This window comes from Eurypyga helias, unplaced genomic scaffold, assembly GCF_000690775.1.
Source record: "Eurypyga helias isolate BGI_N326 unplaced genomic scaffold, ASM69077v1 scaffold33326, whole genome shotgun sequence".
Lineage (NCBI taxonomy): Eukaryota > Metazoa > Chordata > Aves > Eurypygiformes > Eurypygidae > Eurypyga > Eurypyga helias.
In genome coordinates this window covers 3,522-20,594 of record NW_010257898.1, presented here as the reverse complement: position 1 = coordinate 20,594, position 17,073 = coordinate 3,522, and the positions used below count along the sequence as shown (strand labels likewise).

General features: G+C 42.8%; 1 protein-coding gene across 1 annotated transcript in view; it reads left to right on the top strand.

Moving 5' to 3' along the window:
* TRPM5 (transient receptor potential cation channel, subfamily M, member 5) overlaps positions 1–14,198 on the top strand; it is a 38,693-nt gene extending 24,495 nt beyond the window's left edge. The window contains exons 15-24 of the mRNA XM_010154191.1: positions 165–423; positions 1,665–1,783; positions 2,498–2,630; positions 5,007–5,181; positions 7,387–7,555; positions 8,235–8,413; positions 9,876–10,008; positions 11,843–11,915; positions 12,903–12,993; positions 14,098–14,198. Coding sequence (XP_010152493.1) covers positions 165–423; positions 1,665–1,783; positions 2,498–2,630; positions 5,007–5,181; positions 7,387–7,555; positions 8,235–8,413; positions 9,876–10,008; positions 11,843–11,915; positions 12,903–12,993; positions 14,098–14,198 — 1,432 coding nt within the window. The remainder of the gene's footprint in view (positions 1–164; positions 424–1,664; positions 1,784–2,497; positions 2,631–5,006; positions 5,182–7,386; positions 7,556–8,234; positions 8,414–9,875; positions 10,009–11,842; positions 11,916–12,902; positions 12,994–14,097) is intronic.
* Positions 14,199–17,073: the final 2,875 nt, after the last annotated feature.

The following is a 17,073-nucleotide window of genomic DNA, read 5'->3' as shown; positions in this document are numbered from 1 at the left end:
GCGGGAATGTGAGTGCTCTGACTCCTGCAGCCTTCCTCTTTGCCATCCCCAGCATCTGCCTGTTACTATCTTGCGAGAAGCTTTATATAGAATAATACTGAGCCAATTCCCATGAACTAATTTTAGGAAATCATCACCAAGCCTATATTCTTTTTGTTTTGCAGAGGAAACGGTAAATTGGAAAAGCAGAACCGTTCTGAAAACAACGTGTGGGTGACATTCATGTTTACTCGGTGGAGAAAATTCTGGAGTGCCCCTGTAACTGTATTTATGGGGAACGTCATAATGTACTTTGCTTTTCTGTTTCTATTCACTTATGTCCTTTTAATGGACTTTAAACCACCTCCACCCGAGGGTCCTTCTGCTACAGAAATTATACTTTACTTCTGGGTTTTTACCCTGGTCTTGGAAGAAATCCGACAGGTGAGTAACAACACCTTAGTAACAACACAGTAAAACCAGGGGCAATTTACAATCCACGTAACTACAAGCTTCAAGATTTCAAGTGCCAGGTAGTTTCGCACAGCAGAGCAATACAGAACTTACCTTACTCAAAACTCTCCTCCTCTCCCTCCCAGAGCAAGCTCTGCTTCCTCCACCATGTAAAACCACAGCTCCACCCCTGTTTTCCCATCCTGCTCCAGCCATAGCCAGGTGGGCTGCCAAAACCCAGGTGTCTCTCACTTACCAAAGTATCTCTCTGATTTCACTCCCCAGAACTGGGTCCTCCCACCACACCTAATGTAAGCTGGAAGTTATATGCTACACCTGCAAACACAGCAGACAGCTCTACATCCTTTTAAGAGAGTCCTCCCCGCCGGGGACTGTTTAAAACACCAAATACATGATTTCAGATTATCTGTGTTTTTCCTAAAATTCTTCTCAACTCAAAACACGAGCACATCTCTTTTTGGTTTGCTTTTCTTAAACAAACAAACCAATCCCCAAACCTAAACTTCTCCATGACTCTCCCAGTTCCTGGGGTTGGAACGTCCTCAGCTCAACCACCACAATAACATGTGAAGAGAGGCTGCCAGCGCGTTGCCAGCGGGGGGGGCGTGCAGCCGCGCTCTTTACACACAGAGAGCAGTGTAAACCCGTCCTCTGAAAGAACAGGCCGTTGTTCATCACGTAGGCAATGGGGAGAGTGAAGGGGACGTCAGTTTATTACGATTTATTTGAACTTAGGCAGTGATACCAAAGAACATTTCATTACAAACCTGCAGAACGCGACAAGCGCGGGGCTAAAACCCCGTTAAGAAACCCAGCTCTCTGCCCTATAATCCCACGTGCACCCACTGACAGTTCCCCTGTACAAGTGCCAAATCTGTTCCTGCTGCTCAGACAGCAACGTCTAGAAACCGAACCTGGGCTGGAAGCTGTGGCAGCGTTTAACAGCTCCAGTGTTGACGAAATCTTAAACCAGGCCTCAAAAATGCTTTACGTTAATATCACAAGAATACATTATTTTTTTCTTTTTCATCCACCTTTGTTGTTAAGACAGTAAGCTGAGCTTATGTTTTCAAGCTTTTTTCCCTATTACACTAGGAATTTGGTTTCTTTGCAATGAAAGGAAAAAAAAGGAAACAGGTTTTATGTTACAACTCCCAAAAAACAGTGAAACTGGCAACAGATCAATACCAACGATTATTCCTCTTTTGCAGAGTTTCTATACAGATGAAGACACAAATTTAATGAAAAAATTTAAACTGTACGTGGAAGATAACTGGAACAAATGTGACATGGTGACTATCTTCCTTTTCATCATCGGAGTAACCTGCAGGTACCTACCTGGGCCACATGATGCAGTCAGCATCAGGAGCAGGGGCTACGTATGTCACTGATAGGAGAGTCTCATGTGCACGTGAGGACAGGCTACGACCTCTACTTTTACAAGCTTTGAGACATGTTTCTGCAAAAAGAAGCCTCTAAATTTTTGTGGAATCACAGGAGTTGCTCCGGAGACCACAAAAAGACATACTGGTATATTCAAACACAGGCACAGAACAGCCCTGCTTTTTTTAGGGTTTTTTTTTGGCAATCACTTTTAGTCAGTGTATATCACAGAATCACAGAACGGTTTGGGTTGGAAGGGACCTTAAAGCTCATCCAGTTCCAACCCCCCTGCCATGGGCAGGGACACCTTCCACCAGACCAGGTTGCTCAAAGCCTCGTCCAGCCTGGCCTTGGACACTCCCAGGGATGGGGCATCCACAGCTTCTCTGGGCAATAAGTTAATTTCTTTCCTTTTTTCTTTTTTTAAATGAATCTCATTGAAGCCAAGACAGAGAATACAGTGTCCGTCCATCTTCTGGCTATTTTTCAACAGCGTACAGACACTACATTACGTTCCTCTTACGCGCTTATGCAACCACAGCCCTGAAGCACTTTGCCTTTTCCTAACCAGGCAGTGCCTGGGAACTGAGTGCAGTATTTGAGAAAATCCATCTTGGCAGGACTTATTGAGATCTGATATTTCATTTTGTGTGTTCTGCAGGATGCTGAACTCCACTTTTCAAGCTGGCCGTACAATACTTGCCATCGATTTTATGGTGTTTACACTTAGGCTGATACATATTTTTGCAATTCACAAACAACTTGGACCAAAGATCATAATTGTGGAAAGGATGGTAAGTGTGCAGTGTCTCTCAGGTAAATAATTGTGCTCGCTAAAAAATGGAGAGTAGAAAATCTTATCTTTACAAAGGAAACCTGTTTACAGTCTATATTTTTAAGGCTTGTAATTTTGCATATATTCCCTTATTGATCATGAGTACTAGATGCAGTAAGTATGAGATAGATCCTTCTAAGAGCTCTGTAGTGTAATAAGTTGGTCCCAATTTACTAATCCTTGTACCTTACCTAACCATTTTTCCTCAGATCTGGCAAACAGAGTGTCTGTGACTTAGTGCTACCCCTGCTGTTTCGTAAGCTGTGTGCATTCAGAGCAAAGACCTTGGGCAGGCAACAGGCCATTCACAGAAGGGCAGGGCATTTACTGAGTGATTCTGCTCCACTTGGGGAAATTGTTCTTTGCCAGAAATGTGGAAAAAGGAAAAAAAAAAAAAAGGAAGTGAAAAAGGATACTTGCAAGTTTTCCCCAGGAGTTACTTTTACTTGTACTTTTGCAGCTCCGAGTTACAATGACAACCTTAGCACTTGGTGAGCGCATGTCGGAAGATGTTGATAAAAGATTTTTATTTATTACCACTGTCCTGTGGGAAACGAGACGTTAGGGCTACAGTTTCTGTACTTGGGTATGCATTAGTATGTTGAAGTAGCTTTTTATTTAGGCATGTTAATCCTCTAGGCCAATTAGCTCGTGATAACTGGTTAGTAGGAGTTCGTCTAATTGTAAGTGCTGTTATAGAATCTACAAATATTTGATCTGTGACTCACAGCAGAGCTCAGTAAAAGCTCTACAGTCTAAACAAGCCTATACATTGAATAAACATAACTACCAAGCTATTTGGATTTGTCTACAAACGCAGTAACTGGAACTCTAACCTGACATTTGCCTGGAATAGCAAAAGGGTAAATGGCAAGTAAATATTTGTTCTTGAACATTATCTAGCTTACAGCATTAGCAGACTTTGGCTGTAAGAGAACAAGGCAGATCTGCAGCTCCTAACCCTTCCTTGCTGCACACCACGGTAAACCAGGGCCCTGGTGTGTCTGCTGAGGGGTGACGTCTCTACTACGTTGGCATCTGAAGTCACGAGAGATAACACACAGGTTATGAAGATGTAAATAAGGACATAAACAGCAGCCTAAACAAAACCATAAAATAAAACCATCTTCCCCCCATCCAAGCCAACACAAAGCTTTGGTAGTTCAGTGTTGCACCTGACATCAAACGAAACGACAGCGAAAGTTACTTCAGTACACGATACCTTCTTGAAAGGCTGGGTTCAAACAAGATCATTTCCCTTACTTAAACGGAGAAGCAATCTAAGATTGTCTCTTACTGTCTTTCTCCTTTTTACCCTTCCTACAGAATTGCTGAAAGAAGCCAGGTAGCTGCTAAAATGGTAGTTCAGTGCCCATTCACAGGGAGACTGCAGACTGGGGAAAAGTACTTCCAGACTTGCCACTGCTCTCTCAGCTGTGGCACCACTACACGGCAGCACTGCTAAATTCAAAATCACCCAGGAAACGACACAGATTGGGGAAAGTCAGAGACATCAACTATGTCCTGCCTGGCTTAGAGACTGTGTTTCTTAACAGAACTCCAAGTAACCTCCTGGAGGTCTGAAATGCCTGTGACTGCACAATCCAGTGATCTAATTTAAATGAATCTACAGTCCCTAATGAACTCTGTCAGATTAGATGGGAAGAGGATGAAGTGTTCCTCTTCCACCAGGGAAAAATTATTGCACTTGAAATACATATTAGATTTTTTTTTAAAGTAAGTGTTTTAGGATTCAATTACTTCTGCTTCTGTAGAGAAACAGTGTTTAAAAGCAGGAAGTCCTGAAAACAATCCCTCAGACGCATTACTTTACTTGAAAACCCAAGACAGAAGCTACCTGATCCTTGCAGCCTTCCGTGTCTGCTGTGTCAGTGGTTCAGTACTCATCAATGAGCACCGGCTGTTGCCAGGATTCACTGCTGCAGCAGAGCTCCCGTAATTCACAGTAGAGCAGTCGATGGCACTCTGAGAGCTCACAGAAAATCTGCATTAAAAGGTACAATGAGATTCGCTTAAAAAGGTAAAAACCATTCATTTTTAAATGTTAGATGATTGAAAAGCAAGGTTTTAGTTTAAAACACGCCCTTATCTAAATGAGCTGTCAAAGAAAAATGCTGATTGCAGGCCAAGAACAACAGGGTAACACCGAGGTCAAGAGAGGAATTCTGTACATGGAACTGTATCCTATTCCACCTCCTTTAACCTAAACAACCTTGTAAGGAAACAGAATTATCTGAGCCTTTTTCTTATGTTCCTTGATTATGCTATCAGAGTCACCTCGCCTCCTTTTCTTCCCTCCCCTTCTTTTTTTTAGATGAAGGATGTTTTCTTCTTTCTATTTTTCTTGAGCGTGTGGCTCATTGCCTACGGTGTGACAACTCAAGCTCTGCTCCATCCTGATGACAGCCGAGTGGAATGGATATTTAGAAGGGTGCTTTATCGTCCCTACCTGCAGATATTTGGCCAGATTCCACTGGATGAAATAGACAGTGAGGAGATTTCTTTCCCCGCTAACTTGCCCATTTTTGAAAGCACACTCCTGATTACAGCATGGAATTCCTTCCCAGTATTGTCTTCTTTCTCTTTTTTTTAACCTTTGTCCGGCAGGCCAAAGCTTTCACATTACCACGATATAAATAGTGCATTTGCAAAGAGCTAATGTGCAGTGTGGAATTACATGAGAGCACAAGGCTTGGCCCCATTCAGACAAGCTGTCTGCAATGCTCACACCAGGACCCGCTGTTTTCAAGGCTGGCATACCTTCTTTCACTTCAGGCCGTTTCCGTTCCATTGAACCTAGCCCCAGCTAACCCCCTGTAAACTGAAATAACAGCACCTCCATACATTTTGGCAGGATGTGACAGTGTTAAAGCAGTACAGCTCTGCCCATAAGCAAACATTTATGTTTTAGAATAAACATTCCTCTAGAGCATTTATTTACTCTGGAGCTAAAGGTGCCCAAATGGTAAACCACTCTATGAGTCTGTGATTCAGATCAAATAAAGCCAGTAATTGCATATGTGCAACATTTCATAGAATCATGGAACAGTTTGGGTTGGAAGGCACCTTAAAAATCATCTAGTTCCAACCCCCCTGCCATGGGCAGGGGCACCCTCCACTAAATTTCAAACAAAGCAACATAATCACAGGACATGGAAATGCTTGGACATAAAGGCTCAAAGGCAACATTTCTGCTAGGTAAGCAGGTAAGATACACAACAAGCCATCTCCCGAAGAAGACTGAACTAAGGCCTCAGCACATAGCCAGAATAACAGCGCTAAACGTCAGTGGCAATATTAAAGTAGGATTCAAACTTCAGGTAATATAGACGGAACAAGAAAAATCCCATAGAAGCAAACAAGGAAAGAGTCTTTCCTGTTCGCTCTGCTTAATAAGAAAAAGCCTATGTCTTAGGAAAGCCAAAAAAAGTCTGAATGAGACAGAGAGCAGGGGTGGGATTCATCTCACCTAACTTCAAAGGCCTGTGATGTAAGCATGCACAGCACAACCGCTCATTTCCATTAAAGAAATCAGAGAGAAACCAATACTTCTGGAATAGGGTTCGCCTCACTAGGAAATAGGTCAGATACAGCATTCCCTAGGATGTGTGTTTCTCTCCACTGCGACTCCAAAGGCTGTCTTCACCTGGATAAATAACTGGTTAAAAGAGAGAGAAAAAGAATGAGTTACACAGGTCTCCACTGCGACTCCAAAGGCTGTCTTCACCTGGATAAATAACTGGTTAAAAGAGAGAGGAAAAAAAAATGAATTACACAGGCAACTTCCAGAACGGAATCATTTGTCCTGGGGCCCTCGGGGGCTTGTTCTGTTTAACATCTCTGTGAATATGGAAAAGGAGATGGGTAATGAGGGAAACAGAATTTGCTGATGAAACTGCATCACTGCCTAGTGAAGACTAAAGCTGGCACTGGAAACTTGCAGAGGACCCTGTGAATGCTAAATTGTCAAATGACATTCCGTGCAGTAAATAAAAGGGGATGCGCTCGGTGAAAGCAGCCCCGGCTGCGGTGAGCTTTGACATAACCGCCTGCTCGAAGGAGTAGGATCGTGGGGTTACCTGGGGCAGTGGGGAAAAGAATTACTCATGGAAAAATGGAGAACAAAAAAGTAATTATCATTATGCTACTCTAAATTTGCAGACATTGGATGTTAGTTCACAGAAATGATCTTTCAGCTGCAAGAATTAGCTCAGCAGCTCATGTGAAGAGCCGTCCCTTTATGTTTAAGAGTCTTGTATTTACGGTGCTGCTAGTAGCCAGCAAGAGCAGTACAAAGGTATTACCACGGCTGGGCTTCAGCTTTTCATGACTGTCAAATATTCAGAACAAAATTCCCCTGCTTTTTATCTGCAGCCATGATTAAATCACATTTTAATAATCAATATCATCACTTTCACTTGTATCTAAACAGTAAAGGCACTAAACATACCTATCTCTCATTGTCACTAGTTCTTAAAAAAAGACATTCAGAGATTCAGGTTCTATTTGCATTGAAACAGCTATGAAATGCAGCACTTCAAACCCCAGGAACAGTGTGTCATTCTTGCCATTCTTTGTTGAAAGCCCAAAATTTTGCCCACCAAAATGCAAATCTTTTATCTCCAGTCTAAGAAATGCAGGTGGCAGCAGGATTTGTCAAAACTATTTTTTTCTTTCTCTATCTTCCTTTGCAGCATCACGAATGTATCCCAAGAACTGTACTCTTAACCCACTGCAGATTCTGCAGGAGAACTCGCAGTCCTGCCCCAACAGCTATGCCAACTGGCTTGTCATACTGCTGTTGGTCATCTTCCTGCTCGTCACCAACGTTCTGCTCATGAACCTCCTGATTGCCATGTTCAGGTAAGAGCGACTTCAGCGCCAAGACAGAGCCCGCGGAGGTTTAACTGAATGCCCACACTGCTGCTGGCTAGTCATTCGGGAATACGCTTTATTCCAATTTAATACACAATCTTCATTTTCCTAATGAGTGTTATTTGGGGATCGATAGGTAGGTTTCTGTAATCACACAGTTCTCAAGTTCTCGTCGTCCTCACTCCAGCCACACTAAAGACAAGAGGAAAAGAAGCCCCTCTCACTGCTAAAATGCAATTAAATGTGCACAGAAAGGTCTGGAGCCCTGGCTGTGCTGCAGGTGCAAAGCAGCTGTGGACTTGGCAGACAACAGTGGATACTCCGCACACAGGGGAAATGCTGCGTGTCAGCACGGCTAATAGTGATTCATTTGGCTGAGGAACTGGTGTGGCACGTTTGCTGATCTTGCCTGAGTGAAGTGGAATTACCTTTCTTTTAAAGAAAAAAAACCTGATGTATTTTTTAATGTCTGAAGGCTCAACTGGCATTATTTTAATATCTATTATTTTTAATTATTTTAATATGCACAAACTTGAGATTAAACTGATGCTGCTTGCTGAATTTCCTGCTCCCTTTTTGAAGTAAACGTGGGACTAAATTTTGTAATAATAAGCTTCAGCTTGTTGAGGAAAGTCAGTGACATACTATTCTTTTCCCCCAATTACAGTTACACTTTTCAAGTTGTTCAGGGCAACGCAGACATTTTCTGGAAAATGCAGCGTTACAACCTGATTGTTGAATACCACGGCCGGCCGGCCTTAGCGCCACCGTTTATCATTATTAACCACATAACCCTGGTTGTCCGAAGAATCTTCAACAAAATGGAACATAAAAAAGAACACCTGGGTAAGTTGTTAATAAGCATCCCTGACACTCTCCTAGGACATGCTGCACAGGCAAAACTGACGAGCAATTAAGATTTCCTTAAGTCACAATTTAATTTTAACAAAGAATGCCAGGAGAGTACAAATGAAAAATTAAGGCTTAGTTCTATAAATGGTTTCCGACAATGCATTTCTTTATGCACCACAGTTACCACAACAAAGGTGTTGATATAAAACTGGTTACACGGATTCAGAGAGTGAAAGGGACCTCTAGAGATCATCCAGTCCAACCCCCCTGCCAGAGCAGGATCCCCTAGAGTAGATCACACAGGACCCAGTCCAGGGGCTTTGGAAAGTCTCCAGGGAAGGAGACTCCAGCACCTCTCTGGGCAGCCTGTTCAGGGCTCTGTCACCCTCACAGTGAAGAAGGGTCTCCGCATGGTCAGGCTGGACCTTCTGTTTTCCAGTTTAGGGCCATTGCCCCTAGTCCTGTCACTGGGCACCACTGAGAAGAGCCTGGCCCCATCCTCCTGACACCCACCCTTTAGATATTGATAAGCATTGAAAAGATCCCCCCTCAGCCTCCTCTTCTCCAGCTGAACAGACCCAGCTCTCCCAGCCTTTCCTCATGTGGAAGGTGCTCCAGGCCCTTCATCATCTTGGTGGCCCTGTGCTGGACCCTCTCCAGTTGTTCCTTACAACAATGGATAAGTTTCTTTCATTTGCTCCTGAATTTTAGTAATTTTTAAGTACAGACAACCCTAAAAACATACACCAAGTCTAAAAATTTACTAGGATCAGTGGAATTTCCCAATACAGAGACATGCAGAGAGAGCCAGCATGCTCAGAGAAATGGTGATCTCTTAAAAGGTATCACTAAAAAGGAAGATGAAGTTCAGCTAATCACAGAAGGCATTTGGGAGCTTTCTATAGTGATGGCACACTTGGCCCATCTAGTTTAAAGGTGTCTGTGAAGAAGCCTATTTACCCCTCGTGTCTAGGCTGATAACGGGCTTTGGACCAGACCTGTTGTCAGACCGGAGCAATTCAGAGCCCTTTGACTAAGCTCCCTTTCACACACCCCTGGCTACCAGCGCATACTAAAGACTCTTAAATTCAAGTACCTGGCTGCTCAGGCGATAGATTCAGTAGTGTTTGGAGCATGCAGCAAGTGTGCCCTTTTGGCAGTCTTTAGGAAGGTACAGAACTAGTATGTTACACTCAAAATACGTCTGTGAAACTGTAGCCTGCTGCTGGCTGGGGCACCTGGCAACAACAGGTTATACTTCAAGGCGGAGGGATTTATTCACCATTTTTCCTTCCTATTTGTAATTGTTGTAATAGGGAAGCTTAGATGGTAAAGTGCATCTGAACATAAAGCTGGCAAGACTTGTTTTTTCTTTAGCACAGCAGCCTTCTATTACTACTATAAGGGAAAGGGGAATCAAATATAATTCTTAATTTCTGGGTTTTTTTTCCTCTAGGAAGAGATCTTCCAGTTGGCCTAGATCAAAAAATCATAACATGGGAGCTGGTGCAAAAAGAGAATTACCTTGTAAACCTCGAACAAGAACGGAAAGAAAGCAATGAAGAAAGGCTGAAGGCCACATCTAACAAGTACGTTGTTCTGACCCGCAGTCGGTGTACCCTGCAGATCTTCAGCTTTGAGCGAGATGAACATCCAGGAGCTCGTAAAGCGCTTATGAAGAGTCCAACTAGAATGCACGTAGGAAATAAGCAGTCGGTGAAAAATGAGAGAGGCTGGCATCACGGCAATGTCAGAAGAGTTTCTGGCACTCCTGATGTACATTTAAAGGCCTGTAAGCTCCAGCCAAATGCGCAGTCCAGCTCTATGAAAATCATACTCACGAGGGAACGGTGGAAGAACAGTTCCGTCACTGCGCTGCAGCGCGCGTACTTACACCCCCCATGCGAATACTACGCAGACTGAGCAGCTTAGACTTCTGAATGGAAGTTTAAGATATCTCCAATTACCCCCAGATGCAGAATAAGTTTGTGGCTTTATAGCTTGAGACTACAGCTTTCCACAAGAAATTAATGATATTGGCTCTAAAACTGTATTTAATTAACTGAGTTTCCATTCAAACACTTCTCTGAAATACCCCCTCACTAGGAATATCGCTTAAATTGGTTTAGTATTCTAAAAAAGAAAGTGCAAAATCATCATTCAGAGGTTTATTCTAGATGACTGTTTACTCTGTCTTTAAATGACACGAAGAAGTTATATGCAGGGAGAACAGAACCCTCTGAGGCAGCACTGAAAGCCAGACAGCAAAGCCTTCTTCAAAGCAGCTTTTAACGCCTGTTTCAGCCGTTTCCTCTTCTGCTAAAACTGACTTCAGAGAGAGGCACAATGGGTCTGAAAGTTGCCATAGTAAGAAAATTCCATGGAAACATGCTTGTGCTCCCTTTGCTCTCTGTGCTGTCTTTCAGACAAGCCTCCACCTGCCTAACTCACAGAAAAGCTGGAGCCCAGAACAGAGTACTCAAGTATGCTCTTGGAAAATTCTCTACCTCGACTCTTAATTCATAATAATTTAGAATTATGATGTTGGTTTTAACTTTATTCTCATAAGCAGGTCACTGACAAAACCTAGGAATGAGATCAAGCAGTATGTGTGTAACTGCTCCCAAGCACAACTGTGTTCTCTCTTTCTAGAAAGCTTTGAAGATGGTACATTGTAGGTAAAGTTACTGCTTGGAGGGGAAAAGTCAGTTGATCTGGCATCACGGTATGGCAGGTACAGCAGAGTCAGATCACCACTAAACCCGTGGCTTTTAATCTTATTAAACCCTCAGGTTCTTTGAGCTTCGCATTGAACTGACCCCAAAAGGCATCCGACCCATCCAGCAGCAGCTTTTTCGCACAGCCCTGCACGGAAACTTTGAAATAATACTTAGGACAAAGCAGAGAGGGGTTTGAGGAGCCTGTGGGGTGTCAGATGCCAAGAATAAGGAACTGATGGGAGTGGAGGTGAAGGATGCAGAGAGCACATGGCGAACACCACAGTTTGGAGGCACTACGTGGAAGTTCTCTACACAGTCCCTTTGGACTGCATGGAAATAGGGATTTGAATGTCAAACCAGTTTTCGAGAATGAAAGCTCATGAGCTCATGGCTCATCACCTGCATGTTGGTGGAAGAAATACTGTGGCCTCAGATCTCACCCACAGCAGCGGGGGCTGAGTGGCTGTCACCCAAAGCTGCTGTAACCCGTGTGAGTCTGTGAGCCCCTGGGCAACAAGTCCCTGGGCATCCCAGAACTGCTGCTCCGTTCCATGATGCTCGCAGGAACACCTCCGGCAGAACGGTCAGGGGACTCTGGAATGTCCCAGCAGCACGGAACTGCCAGCGAGGGGCCGTGGAAGTTACCTGGGGTTTGTGGTTTAGGATTTCCTTTTTGCTCAGTACGTCTGCTTTGTTTCCACAGGGTGGATCATCTCACTAAATATTTCAGTGGGTTGAAAGAACAAGAAAAACAGTTTAAAGTTATGGAAGCCCAGGTAAGGAGTATTTTTATAGCCATTTATATTGCCTTTAGGATTCCACCGTGTTTCATTTAATGGTGGTTTAGCAGATCCTATTTAGGGACAAAGGAAGGAGAAATGGATCTGCATTATGATGCCACTTTTCTCATTTGTTTCTCTCTGGGGAAATACACATGTAAAGAGACATTTCTGACCTCTGCTAGAAAGAAGGGGCATACAGAATGTCTTGCTCTCTCTGCTAGTCTACCTGAGAAGTGTTTATTTCCTTCATTAAGGATGCTTCTGGAAGGAAACACTTCATCTTCCCCCATCCACTCTTTTCCTTCACTCACCCTTTCCTTTAAAACTGGTAACTTTGAAAATACCAGTGTTCTGTCTGATCTGACCTGGACTAATTTTCTTGGACATCAGTTCTTCTAACTTCTAGATGCCAGATACCATCGTCTGAAAGGGAAGTGTCCAACATACAAATGTGAAATATAAATAATAGAAGGAAACCCTACCTTAAGCTTTTGATGACAAACCCTTGAAATATAAACAAACATTTTTAAACAGCCTGAAAACGCTCAGAATTACCATGTGCTGCTCAGCACAACTATTATTTTCTTTGACCCCAGTGTAGTTTTGACCTCACTGAAAGCTCCTTATCTTAATACTCCCACTGCAGTTTCCCTTCCCTTCCTTAGCCGCTTTATGGCTTCCTGAAAACAACTCATACTGTTCAATGAACAGTGTCGACACCAACTACAGGTCCAACAGGAACACACAAGAAATGCTTTAGAAGTTTGTGCCAGCTTGAAGGAATGCAATATACCCACAAAAAAGGGAAGGTATTTAATACAAATCTTCCTCCGAGACAGCTCAACTATTCCCTAAGAAAAAACAAAGTGGTATCTCTGATGCTGCTGCAGTCTGCTGCCTAGATTATCCCTCCAGCAAACTTAAGAACAGATAAAGCATTACAAAAATTAGCTGATACAGCAATCACTACCTATTTTCTAGATTTGCTACTGTACAGCTGTTATCTCCTCAATGGCAGAGGTTTTAACCAAAACCAACCTCTTGGGCAACCAACCAGCTCCAAACTATACATGTAAGTATTGAAAACGATCACAAAAAAGCTAATTATTATAGCTAAACAATGCAGTTTAAAAAATGCAAGTTAAAAATAAGATTGGAAAAGAACCACCTAACAGGTACAAAGGAATGTGCCTAGAGTTAATGGGAATATAAACCAGGAACAGAATATTCATACTTCAGAATGAAAAAAGTACCTTTGGCAAAGTATATTCGAAAGGTCTGTGGAAAGGACTATCACTTAGTGTGAGTTACAACGGTCTCACCCAACTGTAAGGCTGGTGAGATCAAATACTCATCAAATACCCATCAAATAAGTACCTATTTGCCACGGGGTTTCTTGAGAGGATTGTGTCTTGGGGGTTTCCTGAGTCAGTGAGGTAATACTACCAAAGTATTACTAGAATATTTAGTACGGATAACAATAGTCACTAAAAAATAATAAAATGAGCAAGCCTCCTACTTTGTTAATCAACACAGATCATTTGCCTTCAGAGCTGCAACTGCTTCTTTCAGTTAAGAATCCTGGCCTGTATCCCAGGGCTCCGCTATCTGGAGTTTAAAACCTTGGATACAAACTATTTCCCAGCCACCACAGGAGATCCAACACAATAAAGGTTTTGGGTCTTCTTCACGACCTATTTCAGTACCTACCTACTACTGCCTATTACACAAAAAGCTCTCCACAAACCATAAACTGAACATATATGCACTGCATTGGCAAAAGCAGTAGCTGGAAACTGCCAAGTTGTGAGATGAGAAGACTTCAGGGCACTCAGACTCAAACTAACCTCAAGCTTGACTTAACTCTGTTAGAAGCTTATAAAACACAGATGTAAATTGCTGCATTATCAACATTCCGGTAAGAAAAGCCATCCTGTAGCATGTTCCCCAGACATTTTAATACTGTAACTGCATAAAAATCAGAAACTTAAATAGCTGAAAAATAAAGAGGAAACCTGGTTTTATCATTTACTGAGCAAATGCAAAGTAGTAGAATCTACAGTAGCTTCTTACTGTGGATTATTTCCAACATTTTAAGGTTTCTTAAGTAATTACTATTATGTACCCCTTATCCCAAGATGTTTCAACAAGCACATGGCTTTTACCTTCCTATTAGGTGGGATGAATGCCAACACAGAAGTGTCTCTGCCAGAGAGAAGTGAACAACAAGATTGTGCAGATCAATCCAAGACTGATATCACCTACATTGATAATTAAATTTTACTCCATTTCTTCAGATTAAACCTTTTGTCCTACTGAACTACTGCAGAACTAAAACCCTAATCTCATGCCCTGCTCCCAAAGTCGTTACGCCAAGCACTAGCAACGGTTGACACTACTGAGGATTTCTGGGGCTTCCTCCTTCCATTTCCTGGGTTTTCCTCCCTCCTGCTCCTGCATTGCTTGGTCCATTCTCCAAAACTCCGTCCCACAAATCGCACTAAGAACCTTCTCCAGGATGACTCTACCAGCCTATTTTCTAAACACGATCTGCCTTCTGTTCTCCAAATACCATTCCCTCATCATTTCCCATTTCCACGTTTCTCTGTTCAAAGGGGTCTCCCTTTTGAGCTGTGATCGTTTACCCACTAAAAACACACCACTTCCTCGGCCGAGAAAGCTCCTATTACTGAGTTACTTAGGCAATCAGGACATAGTTTCCACAGGAAAGGGCCTGGGATACTGAACTAAACCCACCCAGCTCCTGGAGTTCTTAAACGATTGCACTCGCTGTCCTCTCATCCCACTCTGGCTTCCATGAGGTATTCCTTTGCTGGTGAGAGCTCCTTACTCACCCCCAGGAACCGCAGTCTCACTGCTCAGGCGTGCAGCGGCTTGCAGTCACTTCCCAAACACAAAGCAGGTGACCCTCCCGCAGCCAGCCCCCCAGCTGCTTGCTTTCAGCTTTAATGCCAGACCCCAGCTGCCGTCAGCCGGCCACCGACGGAGGAGACTTCGTCCTCATGGATCGCACCGTGCGGAACACCGACCTTCACCTAAGCAGTTTTCCCATTTAGTTTCATTTTTCTCTCTCAAAGGTCGGAGGGGGAAAAAAAAAAAATAAAATCACATCGAGATGGTAAAGCAAAAATTTTTCTACAAACTAGGAATTTGGATTGTCATTTCTTTCTGGCATATATGTTTTCAGCATACAAAATTGATAAACCAATAAAAACAATATTACTACTGTCCTTTAAAGGGAAGTTTCTTTGGAATAACATAAACAGCATCAGAAGGGCAAACCAGTAGTCCTGAGCTACACTTTGATTGGGAAATAATGCGTATCATAGAAGCAACATGCCCTGCCCTTGGCAGCAGCTTCCCTTCTGAACGGCTACTATTGTAATCGTGATCAGCACGTTAATTATTCACCAGAATCCAAAATCTACCCGCTGGCAATTATTACGTCCCACTCACGTGCACTAGAACAAATGATGTATTTTGAAATGACCCATTAATTAATGTGCATCAAACTGTACACTCATGAAAAAAATACATTCTGCTTTTACCATTAAAAGGTGAATTTCAAATGATGGAGCAGTATTACTCATTCTGCATCGCTTTCTGCATCTGCTGCCGCATGATGCATCTCCTCAAAGACTACAACCCAAATGACTTGGGCCTACCAGTCAATTATTGAGAAGATGCCAACACCCCCCAGAGGAAGTAACCTCCTCAAATATCCTTCAGAATTTGAGCAAGCACAGCCTAGTGAGAAAGATCACAAATTCTGAAGAAGTAGTCTCTCACCACATGGTTCTAACCGCTAATTTAGAATACTGGCAAAAAAAAAAAAAAAATCAGTCTGAACTGACCTGAACTAACTGGAGTTTCAAATCATACAGCCTTTCGAAGATTTTAGTCTTTCAACCTTATTTAGAACATTTATTAACATTCTCTGGGAAAAACGATGACATTTGCCATTCATTACAACATGATTCACTGCATGAGGTGATTCATCCTGTAGGGCGATTCTCTATGTGTTGTTAAATGATCAGGAATGCTAAAAATGTGAATTTTAGAATCAAAAATGTTAAGACTTGAGGGAGAAGTTGCAAGAGGGTAAGCTTAGACTAACACCCTAGAAGATTTTTGAGACAAATCTCAAGTCAAATAAACTGAATATTCGTTAGAAGTCCTCGAGCTCCAGTAATCAGCATGGTCCAAAGAGATGAAGAAATCAAGCTATCACTGAAAGTTTATTGAATCCCAAAGAATAAAAAAGTATCCAGTTCTGGTATAAATACCTTATTCCCACCAAATCCACACACAAAGTGGAAGCAGTGCCACCTGGAAAGGGCATACAAATATGCAGGCCAGGACTCATCATGTCATACCAGTAAGAGGAACAGCTGCTGCCCAACTTAACAACCGAGCCCGTTACAAATTCTGATCTACATCCAACACGCTGTTGCCATGCTGAGCGTAGCCAGAGCTGTACCTCTCCTCAGGAAACACTCTGGTTTTTAACATCTTGGTCATGTAACACTAAATTGGGTAAGTAAATAAGTATTAAGCCAACCTTAAGAAAAACACACCAGTTTTTGCCAGTTCCCATCCAAGCCCTCCAAACTCACGACCGGGCACCACTGTGCTTTCACTCAATGGCACCGAGGTGAGATTTTCCTCCCTGGGTCAGGGCCAGTAGAAGTCCTATTTAGTGGAAGACTAGGTTTTATTTTCATTGTTTAAAAATCTCTACATCATGAGCTCATCATCTCTGCTCTAGGATTCTACAGGATTTGGGAACAGCTCTAAATCTGGGGGCTAGCAGGAGGCCTTGCAGCCTTTTAGCTAACACACCTTTTCCTTTGGGACTCAGGGCTACTTCAGCTCCAGAGCAAGCCCCAGGGAACTGCACCAGCACACTTTATGCTCTCCTGCTAGGGTACAACTACCCTGCACCCACAGACATCTCACAAACAAAAATCGGGAGTGTATTTCAGGTAGCTTAACTTCTAACAATATAAAATATTCTTGGTAGTTACAATGCAAACCGTTAGACAAAAAACATTCACAAGGTTTTCAGACCAGGAAAAAAAACCGAAAGAAACAAACAAATCCAAGGACAATACAAGTCACTGGATGTCTC